This window comes from Filicampus tigris, chromosome 3 (genome assembly GCF_054856515.1).
Source record: "Filicampus tigris isolate MCC_2025a chromosome 3, RoL_Ftig_1.0, whole genome shotgun sequence".
NCBI classification, from domain to species: Eukaryota; Metazoa; Chordata; class Actinopteri; order Syngnathiformes; family Syngnathidae; genus Filicampus; species Filicampus tigris.
In genome coordinates this window covers 28,197,456-28,218,625 of record NC_141219.1, presented here as the reverse complement: position 1 = coordinate 28,218,625, position 21,170 = coordinate 28,197,456, and the positions used below count along the sequence as shown (strand labels likewise).

Genomic DNA, 21,170 nt, shown 5'->3' with positions numbered 1-21,170 from the left:
GCTGTGCCAAGAGCAGTTTCATTTCCATTGTTTGACAAACAGAAAAGACAAGTAAAAAAAAACAATTGATGTATTATTGTGCTGTTTTTACCCCATCAACCTCTACCACACACAATCTCATCAACAACATGGAAAACATGAACTTGAATGTGCTGTGTATTTATTAAAAAAAAAAAAAAAAATCTAGAGAATTTCCCTGTACTTTTTTTTGAAATCCTATATGAGCTAACAATTATGTAGCATTGGTTCTTTGTTCACCATTACGTACTTTAAGAGCAAGATTTGAAAACTTGGGCCTTTTGTTTACGTCTGCTCTTTTGTTTTGTACGGGTTCACTCCAGCTACTTCAACCATCAGCCCAAAATATGTTTGCTAGATTCACTGAAGACTTTGTAACAGGAGTGTCCAAAGTCAAGCCTGCAACTACTTTATTATCCCATGACAGTCTAGCGACACTAGAATAATACATGTATTTTGTTAAATATCATCTTTCTCTGGCCCCAACGTATCGTATCTTAACTTGTCACGGTGAGAACAAAACTAACCAATCCAAGACTGTAGAGAGCGAAGACGTGACCGAACGATACATCAATCACTTGCCCATGCACATTGTGACCTACAGAGGCTCATGAAGAGACACAGGCTTTTGCAAAGGTGGGTATTACAGTTCTGCAGCTGCTTACCCCCTATCTTTGTGTCTTTATCGGGCAGAAAAGTACACGATAGTATTCATTCCGTTCTCAGGACCTCTCTTTGTTTTCTGTCCAAAACACCTGGATAGAAGCAAGGAGAAAGGCTTTGCTTTTATTCTGCACCCGCAACCTGGAATCCCCTACAGAATGTCTTTAAAAAAAGCAACTGGTGTCCTTAAATGTTTTTAAATCAAAATTGAAAGACATGGAAACAGCTTCCATAGACTGCCGTTGTTGTAGCTTGGCTGTTTGAGCAATTGATTGATGGCTTCATCCAAAATGTTGTGCTTTGAGAACTATACGTTGTCTCTCTTTTTATGTTTGTTACTCTGTATTTTGCTCCTACCCGTCTCAGCCAGGTCTCTCTTGGCAAAGGGGTTATCTAGCAGCGTTTTTTTTTTAGTTATTCAAATGTAAAAATAAAGTTTCCCAAATAGTTCATTCAATTCCTCATTAAGAAGACGAAGTGACTATGCCAACAAATGTTTACATAAAAATGGTTTATTCTCTTTCAATATATTGTCTTTTATATCAGAAACCACTCAGTGTTAATATCGGAACTAGATCTCTGGTCACAGCAGATGACAGGCAAAGGATTGCAGCATAACACCTGCATCATTCCCACAGAACAGTCATTTGCTCAAAAATGTGGTACAAGTAATTGAGGTTTGGTCTCGGTCTGCAACTGTACTTTAGCTCCAAGCAGTAAACACGGATCGGTGAGCTCCGCAAAATTGACATCTTGCTCCCGTACGGCTGTTGGTGTGGAGGCAGAGATCTCTGCTAGTTGAGGTCACAGATTCTTCCTAGAGGGAAAGAACAAATACACTACTTATTCAATTCATAATAATCTGTCATAGACAGAAACATCTCACTATCAGTGCTGTGAGGACAGAGGCCAAGCAAGTTGAGTATTTATGGCAGATAGTGAAAGCAATGCCCTGACTACAGCAGAAAAGGACCACCAGATCATAAAGTCGTGGACAATCTTTCAGTTTTTTTGCTGTCGTCCAATGGGATCTCATTTGGAAACTGTTGCGCTGTGCCACTCTCTCAAGTCTGGACAAATGTGCTAAAAACAAAATATGATTGTTCAGCATTATCTGAGGAGGAGATTCTTTCCTATCTGGAGCTATGCTTGAACATTGCATCGAACATTCGCAGCGCTGAGGCTAGCTGCTCCCCGGGTAAATGATCAAACTACATCCTGCAGGCTACAGAGCTGTGACGAAAGGAACTATGGAAGCTCTAATGTGGTTTATTTACAGTGCATGTCTTAACTATAAGCCTGACAAATACTAACAAAGAATATACACACTATTATTTATTAGTACTTTCGAGCGATTAACATTTTTTAACTAATTAATCGCAAAATTTTCCACAATTGATTGCGATTAATCGTATTTTTCAACTACAATTTTTCAACTTCCTGTGGCAGCTGACCTCTGCTCACTTTGCAGCCAAACTTAGAGTTACTGTCGCAAAGACGGACTTTGACATAGTTTTACTTTAAAAAGTCGCTAGACGGCTCATTGGGTGAATCCCAAATAAATTGCGTACTTTACAAAGCCAAATTCAAATACCATATTAGTTGTACTTTGGTGTATCGCTCAACAGTTGTATTTTACAGGAAAAGAATCGTATTCAAGAATCAAAGAAAGCTATTACAGCAGTCTCTGAATCAAAATACTTGAATTTTTTTCCCATATTAATTCCAAGATTTTACTCAAGTAAATATCGGTTCCAAGCTGTGTAAAATGTAGTTGAAAATATGCTTAATCGTGGTTAATTATGGAAAATTTTGCAGTAAATTAGTTAATAAATTGTAATCGTTTGACAGTACTAATACACATATATATATATACATATATACATATATATATACACATATACATATATATATATACACATATATATATATATATATACATATATACAAATATATACAAATATATAAATATATATACATATACATATATACAAATATATACATATACATATGCTCTCTGCCGTTGTCAGCTTTTAGCTCCAGTGTTTCCTCACGGGGGAGCCTCCGCTTTGAGGGAGGGGTGGCTGCCCTTCCCGCGGGGGCTGTCATCGCAGGGACCCCTTGGATCTGGGTGACTACACTGTGTGGGGTCCGCCTGTCTAATCCGGGCCTCTATGGTGGTGGCGCCCCTGTGGCCGTGGGCTGTCATTCCCCTCGGCGCGGAGAGCTCCCCTTGGGTACCCTTTCCTCATATGGTTTCTCTGTGCCTTGTCATGTCTTTTTAACACATTTTATCAGGTTTGTGCACTTTGTGCGGGTGTGTGTGAATGATTGCTGATGTACTAATGGATATCTGTCTTGGGTTTGTTGGGAGGGAGTGCATGAACGGATTTTTTTTTTTTTTTTCTAATTATCTATGTTTTGCTTTGAATGTTTTAAAGCACTTTGAGTTGCATTTTTATGTATGAAAAGTGCTATATAAATAAAATGTGATTGATTGATATATACAAATATATACATATACATATATACATATACATATATAAAATATATATATACATATACATATATACATATATATACATATATATATATATAGAGCATAGGGGCGGCACTTGCAACTTGAAAGAAAATGCCCTCAAAAGCTGGTTATCGATGTGGCAAATATACACCGTTTACATTTAAAATTGTTTTTAATAAATGCACAGTAGAATCAGCCAAAATCTGATCTGCGGAGATGGAATTTTAGCCTCGAAATTGCCCACGCTTTTGCACAAATTTGCTCATTTTTCGGATCCTCTGACAATTCTTTGCCCTTTCTTTTGCCCATGCGCAATATGCTACGCACAGACACACAAACAAAGGCTGAGTCCCCTCTTTGCCATTTTAACCGGCTGCAAGTGTGATTGCTAAATTGTCAGCATCTGATACTTGTTTGCATACAAATAAAGGGAGCATGGCATGCTAGCAATATAATTATTTTATTTGCACATGCTAAAATGTTCTGTCAGAAGTGGTGCATGATCTGTCAGAAGCACAGGGGTGCAAGTGTTTTTGGCCATGACTGTTTTAGTGATGCTGTCTACGTACCCGTCTGCTGTTTATCATGACACAATGGAGGTGCTTATTGCCTTTGTGCTGACTGTATTGGCATTCGAATTGGGTTGTTTTATCACTGGATCTAGGAGACAAAAGACAGTCAGTCACTTCATGGCTATGTTGGAAGTTAACCTGCCTCATTAAAGTGGAAATCAACCCAAACATTTTTTTTTTCAAGAATATGGTCCCAGCAGGCCCACTAGTTGACATTCTGCTTTATATTGCTTTTGTGGAATATGAGTTAAGCAGTCAAATGCAGCCTCAGAAAAGAGGTCAGCCGTGATTGGTGGTTACCCGAGCCCTGAGCAATTGTGATGTCATTTTTAGTCGACAGAAGTCACAAAATGGTTGTCCCCGGAGATGGCTAAACATGGGTGGATTAACTCTTATTCCGCAAACGCAATATTTATCAGAATGCCTTGTTCAACTAGTGGGCTTGCATAAAACACATTCTTGAAAAAAATATGTTTGGCTTGACTTCCCCTTCAAGTTGCTACTAACAGAAATATGGATGCTTCATGGCCTCCAGTGCTGTTGATCTTTGCTGGTGGTCATAGCGCAGGAGCTTGTCCAGCAGATCCAAAGCCTCAGGGCTCACCAGGTGTTGATTTTCTGACTGGATGAACTGCTCCCAACGCTTCCGTGTTTGCCTGAATACACAAAGTAGGGGATGTGCTTAACATTATGGCGGCAACATGACTGTTGAAGCTGGAAAGGAATTACTGAACAAACAACTATCCTGTAGGGCCATTAGTAGTGTTATGGTTCACAGAGCTGACTTTGAAGCTGGAGGTGTGGAGCTGACCGGTCTATCTATGACCACACAAATATCGGTGACAGACTAGGGATCAGTCCATGGTGAGGGGGCAGCCTGTCCTCATGTCGATGTCGCGGCCATCATGTGTTGGAATTTGTCATCAACGGGCCGCCATGCGCCAGATTGTAGTCTGCGACGTTTGGAAAATGTCATTTTCTTGAAATTCCCAATGGCCACCCCACCCCTGTTATCGATACCAAATTAGACGCTGAAGGATCTCAATCTATATGAATGGCTTTATATTAGCCAACAGGTTCACCAAAAACCAAATTGGGAATTACACATTAGTTCAGTCAGCGCGCCCTGATCTGAGCACGGGCCCAGCTGGTGAAGATCAGCCCCATAGGCAGGGCCAGCCAGGGAGGAGACCAACCCACATTATGTTTAGATTTTGAAGAAAATATAAATGTGAGGGCTGCATGTTAGACCGCGGCCCTTTTCTGCCCTCGCCCATCTCGGGTGAGAGCATTCGCGAGGATGGAAAAGCTGGCCAGGTCTGATCATTGTATGATTCCTGAACTTCAGAAATGGTCAAGAAAAACTGACGAGAAAATTCAATCGACTGGTGTGAGTCTTTATTTACATTGGATACCTTCTTGAAAGATAAAACGAACACGCATTGACTAAGTAGTTGTTTTGTAAATTGCTAATTGGGCTTATGGACTCCAGACCTACAAAACATTCCAACAACGCAGAGAATTCTAAAAAAATATGGGCTTTGCTCAACCCCTTTAATTCACTGCATTACCATGGGTCCACATTGAATATTAAGAGGTGTTCACATTTTGAGTACATTTTTATTATTAGAACTTAAATTTCCCAAATTTGAAGCTCCTTCAGTTTCAAAGAGTGTAGGTAGTGAGGCCATAGGTTGATAATGCACACTACAGATGGGTTGGCTGACAGAAAAGCAAATCAAGGTGGAGTTAATTAGCTTGTTTGTAGGTAATTTACTGCAGATGTATAAAAGATCAAAAATGACATGGAAAATTTTATTGTAACCCGATTACTCTGTCGAACAACTTTCATGCTAGATACACATACACACGTATCTCCTTCTTGGAGAGGGGGCTAGGTGGCTGTTGCTATGTGGATTCTGCACTGACCAGATCTGCGGTGGACCACTTCTCTAGAGGCCTTGCTGTGGAGGATTCTGCATAGACCGACTGGGTCAGATCCTGAAGAAAACCATTTTCCCAGAGGCACTACCTGCCTGCAACCCCCCAAATGGGCTTTGGACTTTTCCCTTGCCCGGTTGAGGGGTTCAGACCAAGGCATGTTGCCAATCTGTGAAGCCTTTTGACTTTCTTTTGTGAGGGGAAGCAGAGTGTCACGACGCTATGCGCTGGTCCTCATGGGAAATGTGGTTTTCTTTCAGGCAAAACACTACCGCTTTTGTCCATGTGGCGCAGCCATAAACAACGAAAACTGAAAGTTCTTAAGTGTTGCTTTAAAAGAGCTTACAGGAGACGGGGGAAGGATTCTTGACAATCAGAATATCACCTGCTCAGTGCTGAATGAGCAAAGCAGAGTCAAGAGCATGGGAAATGTGTGAGAGTTAATGAATTAATTATGTAGGAATGTGTCGTTTATTACAACGGCAATAAATCTAGCTAATAAACCAGTGAGGATCATGCCATCACTTACTGTCCCAGCAGGTCTTTGAAGCGAGTGTCCAGTTCTATGTGGTACTTGTGCAGGTAGCCAAAAAGTTCATCAGTACCAAGAACTTTTGCAATGCGAACCAACTGAAACACAGGATTAAAGTGTTGGGATTTTTTTCACTCCCACATACTGCATGGCATCTTATTTCAGTTACAACAAATATAACGTCGCTGTGCGGTGGAAACCTCATATGTCCAAATATGGTCAAATTCATTTTTTCACAAGTCAGTTTTTATGGTTCATCCCTACTTCTTCTGTGCGGTAATTTTTACGCAATTTTAGCCAATTTAAAGCCATGAAAATAGCAAATACACAAATAAGAAATAAAAACAACAGACACACACACACACAACGTGGTGATCGGTGAAATAAAAACAATATGGGGCACACGTCATTGCGTCTGTGGAAGGTAAACAACACTTTTATTTTTTATTTATTTGGCTACGTGTCAGGTGTGCGGCACCTGCTTGTGACGCGGTACCGGTTAAGTCCATTCTCGACGCCGTTTGGCTGACTGGGACCACGTGGGTCGGCTAAATATGCAGACGGGAATTCGTGACGGTTTGGCGATGCCCCAGCTCTGACCAGTATCTCCTAAAACTAAATCCAATTCAAAGAAATGGATGTCATTTTCGGGCTAAGCAGCCCAGAATTACTCAAAAATCATTAACACATCTACAACCCCAAAAAAATGTTGGCCAGTGTAATTGAGGATGCCAACAGTACAGAGGGATTAACATCTTTTTAAAGGGACTATGTATAGAATTTAGTGCCCTCTAATGGTGAACTAATTGAATAACTGTGAAGAGGAGCCACCTAAAACCTTCTATTGTGGAGAAATTATTCTTTTTAAATAAAGTGTAAATACACCTCTCCTTTTGTCTTTTGTGTTCACAAGTACTCTCGTTATAAGAGATGCACACATCTCCAACATATTTACTTTATGAAAGAAAACTTTTTTTAAGGCAACATTGACTATTTAAATGAACACAAACAGTCTTTTTTTTTTTTTTTTTTAAACATTGACCGGTATCATACTTATTTTACCATTATTGCTGAAAGATAGGAGTGAGGGAATGTTTCATTCTTATGTTGCTTTGACTTCTTGCGTCGATGGCTCTCATGTTGCTTTCACCAAAGCAACAACGTTCCGAATCTATTTCGGCACAATTTGAATGAAAGCCTCAACACTTCATCCTTTACCCGCCCATCTCTATGGATAATTGGGTAATCACCCGTCCCCCCAAAAAAAGAAGCCTTTCCTTTCATGACTGAGTTGAAATACTGTCCACTATTGCACCTACTCTTCTTCATTAAAGTCTTCTTCTTCTTTTGTGCTGCGTCTTCTTCTGCTGTTTTCTAGCGATTACCCGTGGCTGTGTTAGAGCACAACTTCAGACTTTGCTTATATATTACCGGATTACTTTAGGGAACGAAGCTGTCTTAAAGCGGAAGTCAACGCAAACATATTTTTTTCAAGAATATGTTCTATGCAAGCCCACTGGTTGAAACAGGGCATTTTGATAAATATTGCGTTTGTGGAATAAGTGTTAATCCACTCGTTTTTAGCCATCTCTGGGGGCGGCCATTTTGTCTTCTGTCGACTGAAAATGACATCACAACTGCTCACAAGGACCAATCACGGCTCAGATTCAGAGAACAGGTCAGCCGTGACTAAAAGCATAACGACGGGAGTCAGCCGAAGGCCGCAAAGTATGAGGAAATGTTGAAAATCAGTGTGCATTCACAGCAGATGAGGAGGACGTGACAATCATTCGCCGAATCAGCGGGCAGGACCCGGTCACGTGACTCTGTCCTCACTGCAGCCGAGCTGTTTCAAATACAGTCTGGAGGAGTGTCGAGCGGCGATTCATAGCGAGGCGCGAGTCCACGTCGTCCGTAGTCTGTAAATGGGGGTTGACAGGACTGACGTCGGTGGGAATAACATTGTTAGATGTGCCAAAACGGTCACCGCGAAGAGCTATTCTGTTGTACCACGAGTCATTTGGATTACGAGGAAAACTTGGCGACCGCGCAAGCACGCCAAACGAAAGCTTAAATACACACACTTACAAAACAGTCGCTGGGTTGAACCAACAAATATAAACGCACGCACTCACGCACACTCAGTACTTTAGCGAGCAAGTCAAACGTGGCAGCCCGGTTGATCGTTTAACATTCAGTTTACGCGGTTGTAGTCCGCATAATTCATAACTAGCCTGTACTGCCGAGACATGTTGTACAAACTACGACGGCTTATTAGTGTGACGCCAGATACACCCAAACATGAATAAAGTCATAAGTCTCCATATTACAGCGATGAATGAAGGGAAAATGCACTTTTCAGTAAATTGCAATTTTGTTAACTTTATTCTGAATACGGTGGCCAATGTATGAGAATGGGTGTTGTCATGACGACGTCTTTTATTTCGCTCCGTCACACATCAATTTTTTTTTTTTTCCCCATTCTGATTGCTATAGTCAACACCTTTTTCCCATTCTGATTGCTCTGGTACAGGGGCGCCCATTACGTCGATCGCGATCGACCGGTCGATCGCAAAGGCATCGTGGGTAGATAGCCAGCCAATCATCCGTCCTCACTACTGTATTGCTACGTTCACACCAACTGCGTTGGGAGCGTTTCTGGCGGCGCATTTCAATTGGAGTCAATGTAGTTCGCACGGGCGGGCGCGGTTGCGTGCGGGGCGGCGCGAATGATGCGTTTGGAGCGGTGGGACGCAGAGCGAAGCACCAAAAATCTGCCCATTCGCACCATTCGGCCCGTATAAAACCAGTCAACTTTTTTGCCATTCCGCCTCACGGCAGCCAATCGGCATCGGGCATTCTACGTTGCACACAGCCATACAGTGTCCTGTTCACCAGGCGGCTTATTTTTTTATTTTTTTTTTTTTACAGTTCTTGAACTCTATCAAGACAGCAATATTGATAGCAATAGCATAGTGTGCAAAAAAGTTGACTTGTTTTATATGCGCCGAATAGAGCGAATGTGCGGATTGTTGTTGCTGCAAATCTGCTTGAGGCTGCCTATCAGCAGCTACTGTCCGGACTATGCGTCCCTGGCTGATTCCATTCAGTGCAAGTCATCAGAGTAAGGTCATTACAAAACATTTTTTTTGTTGTATTGTGCTATTTAGCTTGATGCAGTCACGCAAGGTACACCAGCATATACGGTACATATAAAAATAATCCTCGATATATTTATAAATAATGTGTTTGCGTTTTTAGTAGGTGGTAGATCATTTTGACTCGGTCGTGTCATAAGTAGCTAAGTAGTGTTGTCAGTTCCCAAACGTTTATTGAATGTTGTTCAAAGAAAAGGTGATTGAACACAGTGGTAAACATAAGCCTGTCAAAGCTTTTTTGGAAAGTGCTGCAGCTCTAAAATTCTAAGTTCATGACTATTTGCTAAAAACAATAACGTTTATCTGTTTGGACATTAAATATCTTGTCTTTATAGTGCATTGAATTAAATGAAAGGAATGAAATTAAGTTGAACACATGATTTGCAAATAATGATGTTCTGATTTTATTTGTTTTTAACACAATGTCCCAACTTCGTTGGAATTGAGTTTGCAATTAGCGATTATCCATGATTGTATATTTTTTTAAATGTACGTTGATGGGATGGATCTTTTTTTTTTTTTTACATATTGAAATGAATCGTGTTTTTTTTTTTTAAATGAATGAACATTGAAAAATCTAAACGTTCTACACACTGTCCTTTTAAGGGTGATTTTGGGGTACGCATTATACACCGGTTTGTGTTATTCACAGGATTTTACAGTATTAACTTGCATGAAGCTGTAGGGACTCAGAGGAACCTAGGCTAACAGAAAAATTCCTGCCAGCTAGATAGGATCTAAACCACTCTAGAGCGCATCCACTAATGCCTACTGTGTGTTGCTAACGAGTCAAAAGAATAGGCATATGGTTTATGGAATATGGTTTCATATGGCAAACCGCTTCCTCCAAAAATGTCAAAGAAACCGGCTCAAAGGAATCAAACACTGCTGAACAAGGAACTTGGACAGAGTGGTCAAATGTGGCGTTCGAAAACAAGAGCCCTAGCTGTGGCAACCTTGTCAATGAAAAACTGCAAGACTCTATCGCACATTTCAGGGGACGAGTCCGTGCAAGTCGGTTAACGGGGCCTCAGTACAGAGTCAATTGTTTTAAATAGGGCATGTGGATTTTGGCAATTTGCCTGAATCAGACATGACAAATGGTCTCTCTATGAATGGAGAATGTTCCCGAACTGATTTGTTGACCCATAAAGCCGGCGCAATTGTTGGTGTGGTAAAAGGCAAATAATCATGCTTATTACTTTACTTCTGGTATGTTACCTGATCATAGTTGTCCTGGCCATGAAAAAATGGCTCCTTCAAAAAGATCATGCTTGCCAACATACACCCAAGACTCCACATGTCCAAACTATAGTCATACATCTGGGAGATGGGAATAAATGACACATCAGTTGGGAGAAAATATTCAATCACCGCAACTTGATCCAGCAATTGGTAAAAAAAAAACACACACAAAAATCAGGCTTTGTACAGTGTGAATCCCTAAAAACAGGTACTGTACCTTGTAATCCACAAGCAGCTCTGGGCCTTTGAAATAGCGGGAAGCCACCCTGACGTTGTATTCCTGAGCAGGATGGTAAAATTCTGCCAAACCCCAATCTATAAGACGCAGCTAAAACAGAAAAACTCATGTTCACTTAATGAATTACACATCACAATGTTATCATGCTAGATTCACATATTTTAGACTTTTTTTTATTTCCTAAAGCATCTGCATCTTAAACTCATTCACTGCCATTGATGAATTTGTTTTTTTACAGTCCAGCCATTCAATCCCAGGAACTTATTTACTTACTCAAATTTTTTCAAACGTTAGTGTAAAAGAGGGTCTGAAAATGTCTGGCAGTGAATGAGTTAAGAAGCACACAAATTCCAACGGCAACTGGTTTTGGTGACGTAAACAGCTACAGAGCAAAGCAGTTTCACAACTACAAAGACTTTCGCTCTGTGCGCAAAGGTGACTGATGTGAATAGGATTGAGCATGGTAGAAACATTGAACCAACACGTCACCATAAATCAGGAAAAGCATTTGGGGCGAGACCACTTAAAGCACAATATCAGTTTGCATTACAATCAAAAGCTATCCATTCCCTTGTCGCAAAACACAGCACTTCGGGTTACACAACACACCTCCCACTTATACGATAAGAAAGCAGTGAAAGCTCTCAAGTTGAATGCTCATGAGGTTGCACACTTCATAATCAGGAAAAATACCGCCTCTAAAGTCACAAAAAGTCTCTCCTCTTCAAACTTTCTCTTTTTCAGGCAATGTTGTTTTTTCCAGTGGAGGGAAAAAAAAAATCTTGTACCTTGCTGACAGATTACCTTCAGCCTTCGTCAGAGCTGTCTGTCACTGCTTCCTTGTGATGTGACTAAAAACAGCTGACTGGGTCGGGAAACCTTCAAAATTGGGCTCCACTACTTTTTTTTTTTTTTTACTTCACTGGAGTAAAAAAACATTGTCTGAAAAAAAAGAAACGTTACATGAGACCTACGCACATCTCACAGGATTTCAGCTCAGAGAGCATCTAAAGTCCCGGGGGCCAGATGTGCCCCTCCACATCATTTTGCGATACGCTATAGCAAATCAACTGCGTCTGTGTCATATTTTGGGCTAAAATATGTACCAAAGTAGCAAAAACAAATAAATTCAACAATAGTTGAACAAACTATAATCCCTGTTGTCTTTTTTTCAAATGATGAATTGATCGATATGTCGTATGCAAAATATGAGGACGTTAGTACACATTTTTTCTGGTTTCACGGTCATAATGTTCCTATAAGGAAAACCTTAAAGTGGGAAGTCAACCCAAACATATTTTTTTCAAGAATATGTTCAATGCAAGCCCACTAGTTGAAACAAGGCACTCTGATAGATATCACGTTTGTGGAATAAGAGTTAATCCACCTGTTTTTGGCCATTTCTGGGGGCGGCCATTTTGTGACTTCTGTCGACTGAAAATGACATCACAACTGCTCAGGGCTCAGGTAACAGCCAATCACGGCTGACCTGTTTTCTGAAGCTGAGCCGTGATTGGCAGTTACCTGAGCCCTGAGCAGTTGTGATGTCATTTTCAGTCGATAGAAGTGACAAAATGGCCGGCCCCACAGATGGCTCAAAACGAGTGGATTAACTCTTATTCCAAAAACGCAATATCAATCAGAATGCCGTGTTTCAACTAGTGGGCCTGAAAGGGAACATATTCTTGAAAAAAATATGTTTGGGTTGAATTCCACTTTAACTATGATAAGGCGCATGAAGTGAAAATGGGAAAGCCTCGCTCTCCTGGCTACTCAGTACAAACGGGCAACAACAAGTTAAATATTATATGAGAACAAATGAAGGCACACTTGAGGGATTACTACAATCCAGCTGCATTTAGTCTTAAGGTGAAGACACTCAGCTCTGCTGCACAAGTCCTCTGCTTATTTGTCACACTTTAAAGGAGAGTACTCAAGAAATTGTTAGCTTGCTTATTCATTTACAACACATTCAATCTTCATTGTCTGGATTGTGTAGTGGTGACTACACAAAGCATTGAAACCGGAACACAACTTAACCGTAACTGCATGAACCATAAGCACCAAAGGGCACATATGTAAGAAACTTTCCTTAGCAAAACAAATTGCTTTTACTGAACTCTTTAAGTAGAGGTGTCAAAATTAGGTGATTAAAGCGACAACTAATCGATTATTAAATTAATCAAGAAATAGTTGTATTTTAATAAGCAAGTAATCGTTTAGAGCCATTTCAGCCCCCTAACAGCAATTACTCTCCGATTTCTGTAGTCCTTCATGAACACGGACTGATTATCTTTTGTGTTTAATTAAAATATGACATTTGCAAACATCTGCTTTTACTATGGAAAACAATGACTGAACAAGCAACTGCATGAGTTTTTATAAACGTTTGTGGGTACAACATCAATCCCTCTCGTGTGACATTGCTTAATTGTTGTTTATCGTTCATCACTGAACAATACCAAATAAACAGTAACAATTGGTTAATAAACAGTAATCAGGAAAAAAGTTTTTTAAATACAATTTAATGCAAAATAAAGAAAACATTTTGATTATTCGATGGATAATAATCGGTTCAAAATATATTGGATAGCAAATGCCCTATCTTAAAGTGATTCCCCAAACACTTCCTGGTTTCGATTAGCTCCACCCTCCAGGGTCTTATGTCAACCTATAGAAATTCACTTCCAGAACAATTGATTTGAATGTTCATATTTTTAAAAACCTGTCAGGAGCATTACAGCGGGACTGCACGCAGGGCAGTGCTAATATTGGGACTCATCTGCTAGCTTCCACTGCCCATGAGTGAGCACTACTACGTCACTGGGGCCACCAGCAGCAGAACGCCGCGTTTGTGGTGTGTTGTGAAACCTGCTCAAGTAATGTGAGCCTTGATTATTTTTTAAATATACGGAACAATCAGTTGTATAGGCGCAACAAGGTAGCAAAATATAGTTACGATTAAATACACGAGATTAAGATATCGTCGCTGTCATGTGAAAAACACTTATCTCCTTTTTTTTCAGTGTTCTTATTTTTACGTGAATGGAGTTCCCGCGTTACAGACATTGCATTGCCGTGAAAATTAAAAATAATAATAATTGGACATAAGTGTTTCTCACAGAACAACGACATTATGCAGGACTGACACATACAAAATGAAAGCATCAGTGACTCTAAGTAACTAATTAGGTAGCAGTAATTGATAACACACACACGCACACCTTTCTCAGCTGATGGTCGATCATCACATTGTGAGGCTTGACGTCTCTGTGCATGATGCCCATACTGTGAGAGTAGTCCAGAGCCTTGGACACACAGGATACATACGTGCAGACAGAAAATATACCTTTGATGTTGACATTTGTTTAAAACAAAAAAAGAAAGGCACCACACAATTACACAATAACATCACTATTGGCAACGGGTCGAGACTGCATCTAAGCCAGTCCACCACCTGTGTGCATATTGGTCACTTTTTTGGTGGGGGGGGGGGGGGGGGTTGACTCTGTCACATCATAGATCTATGGACAATCAAACCACTTCACGGACCCGAGAATAGACAGACACAAAACATGTAATAACATAACTACTGTGTTGGTTGTTTCACATTATTAAACCATTTAGTTATTATGCATAAAGGGAAAAAGAAGCACCCTTCTGCTGAATGTGAGGATTATTTCTTGTGAACTGAAATAAAATACCGGATATTTCAAGACAATTATCGTACTATTTAATAATTTGTCTGTGATTCAGAGAGAAAACTCTTTTGCTCTGATTAAGGCGTATTAACGAACGTTTTTGTCAGGCAAACGTGTGAGCAGCAAGTTAAAAGGCCACATAACAACAAGCGGGAATTTGAAGCTGCTGGTGTTTCTTTAGAGTCCCAAGAACCAATAGTTACTAACCCACAGCCTAAAGGTCACAATGGTGGAAACAGTTTTGAAATGATTCCTCTTGATCTCAATGTCTTTATATGACAAAAATCCGATATTTGATTATACTAACTGACAATTTCCTGCCATTGTATAAAAAGAAGAACCATAACTCCCACACGAAAATAATTCTCATCTAACGACGCATCTGCTATCAAATACAGGATTTCGTCTGGTCAATACATTGTTTAGACAACGAGGTGATCTTACCTTGAGAAGCTCATACATGTAGTAACGAATATCGTAGTCTGTCAGCTTCTGGTAAAGCTCCTGTCGAACGTGGATAAAGTCCGCAGTTCAGATAGCAACCGACATTAACGGTAACGGGGGTGCCTTGTATGCTTAATAACGGTTATCAAAGAGAGCATGTATTTATTAGGTCAAGAGTACGTACCTTAAAATCGGTATTATTGATGCACTCAAAGACAAGTGCTGGTGTTCTGGACTGCAAAGAGAGAACAACCACAAGATTTACAGTGCATATGACAAGTCAAATTCCATAGTTTTGTCATGTAAAAATGAGACAAAGACAAATTATTTTAAAACAGTTCCCATCATTAATGTGATCTATAACTTGTATAACACCACTGGGGAAAAAATTTTCAAGAGGGGAGGTAAAAATAAATTGATCTGCAAAGTGCACACTTGTACAATCATGTTATCTCAACTGTTTATTGTTACTCTCTGTAAAAGATACTTTTTTTTTTTTTCAAAATGAGTTGAACAAGTTATAGGTAACATTGAATGGTGGAAATAGTTTGGAAATTATTTAACTTGGTCCCCCCCCCCTTTTTTTTTTTTTTTTAAATCACAAAATCCAGTAGTTGAAGAGAGCAGCAAGTAGTCACTGCAGTTGTGCTCATAAGTTTACACAGGGGTGCCCACACTTTTTCAGCATGCGAGCTACTTGCTGTATAAAATGACCAAGTCCAAGTGATCTACCGACTTCATTTATTCATTTATAAATATAATTAGAATTCTTTGTAGGTACAATATATATTGGTATATTGGTATACCTTGCATAACTGCATGAACCCATATTGCACAATACAACTACTGTACATTTTCTGTCCTTACTTCACTCTGATAACTTCCGCTAAGCCAAGGGATGGAGACAGGACAGGACAGGACAGGAGCTGCTGATAGCGAGCCGTTCGCATCAGTCATGTTGGAACGGTACTTGGACTTCATGTTTCTATCATGGCCCGAAAACGCTGCTCCACCTTCCCTCCTTCAGCCGGACATTAAGCATGACGCGCCGGTCAGCCGGACATCCCACTCGCCGCCCCAACCACCACCACCACCACCACACCAACCGGCAGCCGCGAATCGTGTGCTACTGGTACCGCTGCCCTAGGGTATGTACACTTATGAGCACAACTGTAAACACGTAAAACACAACAGTACATGAATATACAGAATACACCACTACAAGTGTGACCTGCGTTGTACATTCAATTGCTAGTAGGCCGCCATTCAGCAAGATAAATAAATAAAATAAATCCAACTCACCACAGGGTCTTTAACTGTGTCAACCAGGCGAATGATGTTTGTTCCCCCGCGAAGATTTTCAAGAATCTTTATTTCCCGTTTGATCTTCTTCCACTTGACAGGCTGTGTTCAAAACAAATATATATTTTTAAGTGATCTCTGAGCCTGTGTCAACAAAAAGATATTTATGCCAGAATTTGTCCAAAGTGATTTTTAGTTGTCTTGCAACTGGTGTTGGCCTGGCCCATCATTAATAATGACAAATGAAAATTGAGAGTTCCATCCAGCCATGCATTATCTGAACCGCTTACCTTCACACGGGTTCCTTTAGAGAAGACAGACAAAATGCTTTACATGATTTTATGTTGTTTAGAATAAACAAAAGAGATAACACAGAATTGTTAAAGTGCCATTTTAAGCACATGAAATATTAGCGTTCCAATTAAAAGTGAAGTGAAGTACATTCACAGTTGAAGGATCATGGGCTAAAATCGATGCTATTCAACACCGATGCAGATTACAATGCCCATAATGTTCATGGTTGACATGGCATCAAATCATCTCAAAAGGGCATTTCAGATATAGCATAGTGTTTGCAATCAAGAGTGATGCTGGAACAAGTCATCCCTCACTTTTAAACAGTGAGCGCAACAGGAACAATGCGCTTATTTAGTAAACTTGGAAAATTGGAACGATTACAGGGCACAGATCATTTGCATAAAATTAAATAATAAAATTAAAGAATAATTTGACACCCTTCTCACTACAAAGATGAAAGCTGAACTCAGAACTCTATAAGCATAAATAGCGTTATAAACAGAGATGGGCATTCTGTCCCAGCGATGAAAGCGTCCGGACAGACGCCCATTTTTGGGACAGAAGACAAGAAGTTTTTGAAAAAGGACAGACTAAGCAACAACGGAAGTGGGTTTTCATGCGTCCTGAGTTCTTTTAAAAAGTGGGTTCTCTTAAAAAGAAAGACCACATTCTCTTCTACGATACCACAGAGCTGCCTTTAACAGCTTGCACAGAATCGTAGAGTCCTTTGTTTTCTTTTTCACGCGCCTTCTCTGCAGTAACATTGTACTCACAGCCATAGTCTGCCCTCTAGTGGTTCAACACATGTAATAGCATGGATTACGCCACAGGACTCCCATTTCACTGATGAGGAAAAAGGTAGAGAGCAAATTTGCAAAGTATTTAGCAAGTGAAGTGGAAGTCTTTCGTTCTCCTCCTAAAATAACATTGCGTTATTTTGGAATAATTATTTTCATTGCAAAACAACGCAATAAAAACAGAAAACGTATTGCATTATAATGCAAAGGTTTTTCAATAAAACACAATAGTATTGCGTTATAAAGCAATCTTAATTATTCTGGTGATGTCCCCTGGCGGGCTCCATAGTCTGCATGGTGACCGATGTTGGTTGTGTTGTCAGCTAAATGCTATCATGGGTGGCACTTAAACAGTTTCAAACAATTAAATCCACTCCCGATACTCCCAGCCGCTAAGTGGATGTGAATAGGAAATTAGCCAGCTAATGATCTTAGAGAATGATTATGGATTATAAAACCTCTACCGTTAGCATCTCTCCCACGGCGTCATGCACGGACGCTTTTTTGGGGGCGGCGGGTGGACGGACTGATAGAATGTAAGGACGGAAGGAAGCGCTTTAAAAGGAAAGGAATGGACAGGGTCGGAGGACGATTTTTTTTATTTTTTTTTATGAATAAGGACAGAGGGATAATGACGGAAGGGTGCCCATGTCGCGGACGGAGGACGGCCCGGCAAAAGAGGCTAAAGTGCCCATCTCTGGTTATACATATGAGAAGGAGAACAGCTGAAACCTTAAGTCCTATTCTGTAAGAGAGAATAGAATTCCCAACTATTTATGTTTGTGCAATAAAATTAAATAAAATATGTAGTCTCAACCGGTTTTCTCCAGGTACTCCGGTTTCCTCCCACATTCCAAAAACATGCATGGTAAGTTGCTTGGACTCTCTAAATTGCCCCTAGGTGTGATGCGAGTGTGGATATTTGTCTCTGTGTGCCCTGCGATTGGCTGGCAACCAATTCAGGGTGTCCCCCGCCTACTGCCCGAAGACAGCTGGGATAGGCTCCAGCACGCCCCGCGACCCTTGTGAGGAGAAGCGGTATCGATAGTGGATGGATGGATGTAGTCTCAACCATATACTTTGTGCGTAAATATTGTCCAAATCCTATACAGTATCTGTTAACATCAAATTAGAGAAAGCACTGGACGGATGGTGAACAACAACAAGGAGTGAGACAAGAGGCTCAGCAAAATAAGACACACAGTTTAGACTCACCTTGAGAATTTTCACCACTACTTTTTCACTGTTGCTCACGTTCATGGCTTCAAAAACTTCACTGTACTTCCCTCGACCCAATTTGCGCACCAACTGGTAGTTGTCCTGATTGCTGGGGGAAAAGACAAAGATCAATATTTTCCATTTATGTTTATCTGACCTTTGCACAACGATGTAAAAAAGATCTGTAAGATGGAAATGTCCTTGTATGCAAAAGGAAATGTGTGTTACTATGTGTGAAAATACAATAAGCTTAAAAAAAACATTTTTCCATAGAAAACAAAAGGAAAAATTTTCAGTTGAACTGTCGCCTTCATCCTACCCAGCCTGCTTTAGATGTTTCCGTCCTCCAACACACCCGCTTCAAATGATCAGGATCGTTATCTGGCTTCTGCAAACCTTGCTGATGATCTTTGAATCAGTTGTTGGAAGAGGGAAACATGTAAAACAGGATGGATAGGTGCTCTCTAGGACTGGATTTGGGCACCCCTGTCATAGAGTATTTGGTGTAAAAAGATACCTCCAATTTGACACATGTGTGTCATAATCCCAGTAGTCTCTGTTTTTCCAGGTGTTGACATCTGTGTAAACCCGAGCCTTGCTGCTGGCCGGTGATGATGATCCAGGCATCGCAAGCTTTGAGGCTCTGCGGTTAAGACTCGTCGCTGAATTTTGGTTGATCCGGTACTGGAAGGCAGCGCACTGATTCTCAAGAACAAGTGGCTTTAATATCTCTTTGCTGCCTTTACCATTGGTTTTGACGGATTGTGAAGTGCCAGGCTGACCTATCACAGCTGATGTGCAAAAGGAGAGGGCGACGATGAGGGGATGTGTGATGCCCCTGAGCAGGATGTTGGGCAACATGAAATGAAGAGCCGCCAGCTGCAAGACACAAGAGAGAAAGTGGACACTACTGACAAATAAGATCAAAATCTATCAAATGATAGGTTTACTTTAAAGTTATCAGGTTACACTAAAAAAGAAGAGCTGACAACACAAAAACGTAGTAACAATGTGCTCACAGTGACCATGTTTTTCGTTTCATGTGACTATATATATATAAAAAAATGCGCTTTTTTTAATCTATTAGGACACCAAGAGAATTGAGGCATTTCTATCTAAACAAAATGAAACTAAACTAAAAGGTGCCTTTACAATGTTTATTTTTGGGTGCGTGTGTGGTTTAAAAATGCGTAATTTATTTCTTTATTCATTCAAAATCAACAGACAAGAGGCTTAGCGATCGAGACTGAGCGGGTTAATTTATCATTTACGCCTTCAGGATGTTGAGACGTCAGAGACTGGTGACTAATGCCCTGAAGTAAAATGAGCAATAGAAGTAAAGTTAGGAGGCTAACCTCGTCGAGGAAGTGTCGAATCCGGCCGACATCTACATTAGTTTGTGAACAACACAACTTTTCCTTCACGGGGCTATGGTGGTCGCAAGTTCGCAACTAACGATCTGTGTAATCCTCCTCAGTACTGGGGAAATAATTCAACTGGCTACTGCGAACACTTCAAGGGGATGGACTTCCTCTTTTTCTTAACCGGAAGCAAACCTTTAAGCCCTTTGGAGTTGAGCGTTTTATCGCATGTTTTTTTTTGTTACTTCGAATAACAAATAAGCGCCACATTGTCTCTCGATGAACACCTCTTAATTTTGTTTATGTAAATTAAACGTGTAAGGGGCTGACAGATGTCTTACACAAATGTTTGCGTGCAGATGATGCAGTATCTGGCGCTAAATTGGAAAGCTTTCTATTACTGTGTATGCAATTTAATATATAAAGGGTAAAATGCGTCCACACTCAACATGTTCAAATAATTTCCAAATGCAAATGTTTATATGCTGGGTAAGGTCACAAAGGCTGCACATGACTGGAAGAACGGTGCGCCCCCTACGGGCAGATGTTTACACAGTCTAGCAACCACATTTTCCCCAGTTTAATATACTGTACTTGTACTTGTTGTCAACACGTCTCCCTCGCGTACAGTTCTCGGCTCCGGCCTTCCTCCTGTGTGCACTTTCCATATCCAAATTCCAGTGCTTTTCTGAGTTATTTCTCCAGGTACTCTGGCTTCCCCACATGTTCCACAAACATGCACTTTAGCCGACGACTCTGCAGGTGCTGCTGAGTGTGGATCGATTCTTTGTGCCTGACCAATCACCTCCAAATTCTATGTGGTGGGTGTAGATCGTTTCTTTGTACGTAACCAGTCATCTCCAAATTCTATATGGTGGGTAAAGGCAACAGCAAGTACCACAATTGCTCACATTGGCTGCTGCGCCAACCCAAACTGTTGAAATGTATGATTCAGTCACACATGGCTGGAAGTCAACCCAAAAATGTCTTTGCAAGAAAATGTTCTATGCGCTTCAACTATTCTAACAACAGCATTCTGGTTTGTCGAATATGAGTTAAGCAGCAAAAATTCAACCGTTTAAGTCCATCTCAGAGGCGGCCACTTGCTGTCGAATGAAAGTGACATCACAGTTGCTCAGGTAACGACCAATCATGGCTCAGC

At 40.5% G+C, this 21,170-nt stretch overlaps 1 protein-coding gene across 3 annotated transcripts; it reads right to left on the bottom strand.

Moving 5' to 3' along the window:
- Window positions 1-1,177: 1,177 nt before the first annotated feature.
- csnk2a2a (casein kinase 2, alpha prime polypeptide a) lies at window positions 1,178-21,115 on the bottom strand. Of its 3 annotated transcripts, none has more exons than XM_086026212.1 (13): window positions 20,603-21,115; window positions 19,165-19,526; window positions 18,645-18,756; window positions 16,336-16,437; window positions 15,218-15,268; window positions 15,034-15,093; window positions 14,113-14,196; window positions 10,868-10,978; window positions 10,627-10,728; window positions 6,245-6,345; window positions 4,282-4,430; window positions 3,772-3,862; window positions 1,178-1,498 (listed from the first exon to the last, which is right to left on the bottom strand). In XM_086026212.1, exons 2-12 carry the CDS (start codon window positions 19,506-19,508, stop codon window positions 3,786-3,788), a joined length of 1,293 nt encoding a protein of 430 aa, XP_085882338.1. In that variant the 5' UTR covers window positions 19,509-19,526; window positions 20,603-21,115; the 3' UTR covers window positions 1,178-1,498; window positions 3,772-3,785. The 3 variants fall into 3 exon arrangements, with proteins under 3 accessions (XP_085882338.1, XP_085882339.1, XP_085882337.1); XM_086026213.1 differs by having other exon boundaries at window positions 20,609-21,115; XM_086026211.1 differs by lacking the exon at window positions 20,603-21,115 and adding an exon at window positions 20,003-20,174.
- Window positions 21,116-21,170: the final 55 nt, after the last annotated feature.

Excerpts from the sequence above, each read along its gene's own strand:
- csnk2a2a (XM_086026212.1), bottom strand. The coding sequence starts at position 19,508 with ATGTTGCCCAACATCCTGCTCAGGGGCATCACACATCCCCTCATCGTC. Across the intron at positions 15,094-15,217 it reads TCAATAATACCGATTTTAAG|GAGCTTTACCAGAAGCTGAC; the intron begins GTACGTACTCTT and ends CACGTTCGACAG. Across the intron at positions 10,729-10,867 it reads AGCTGCTTGTGGATTACAAG|ATGTATGACTATAGTTTGGA; the intron begins GTACAGTACCTG and ends CCCATCTCCCAG.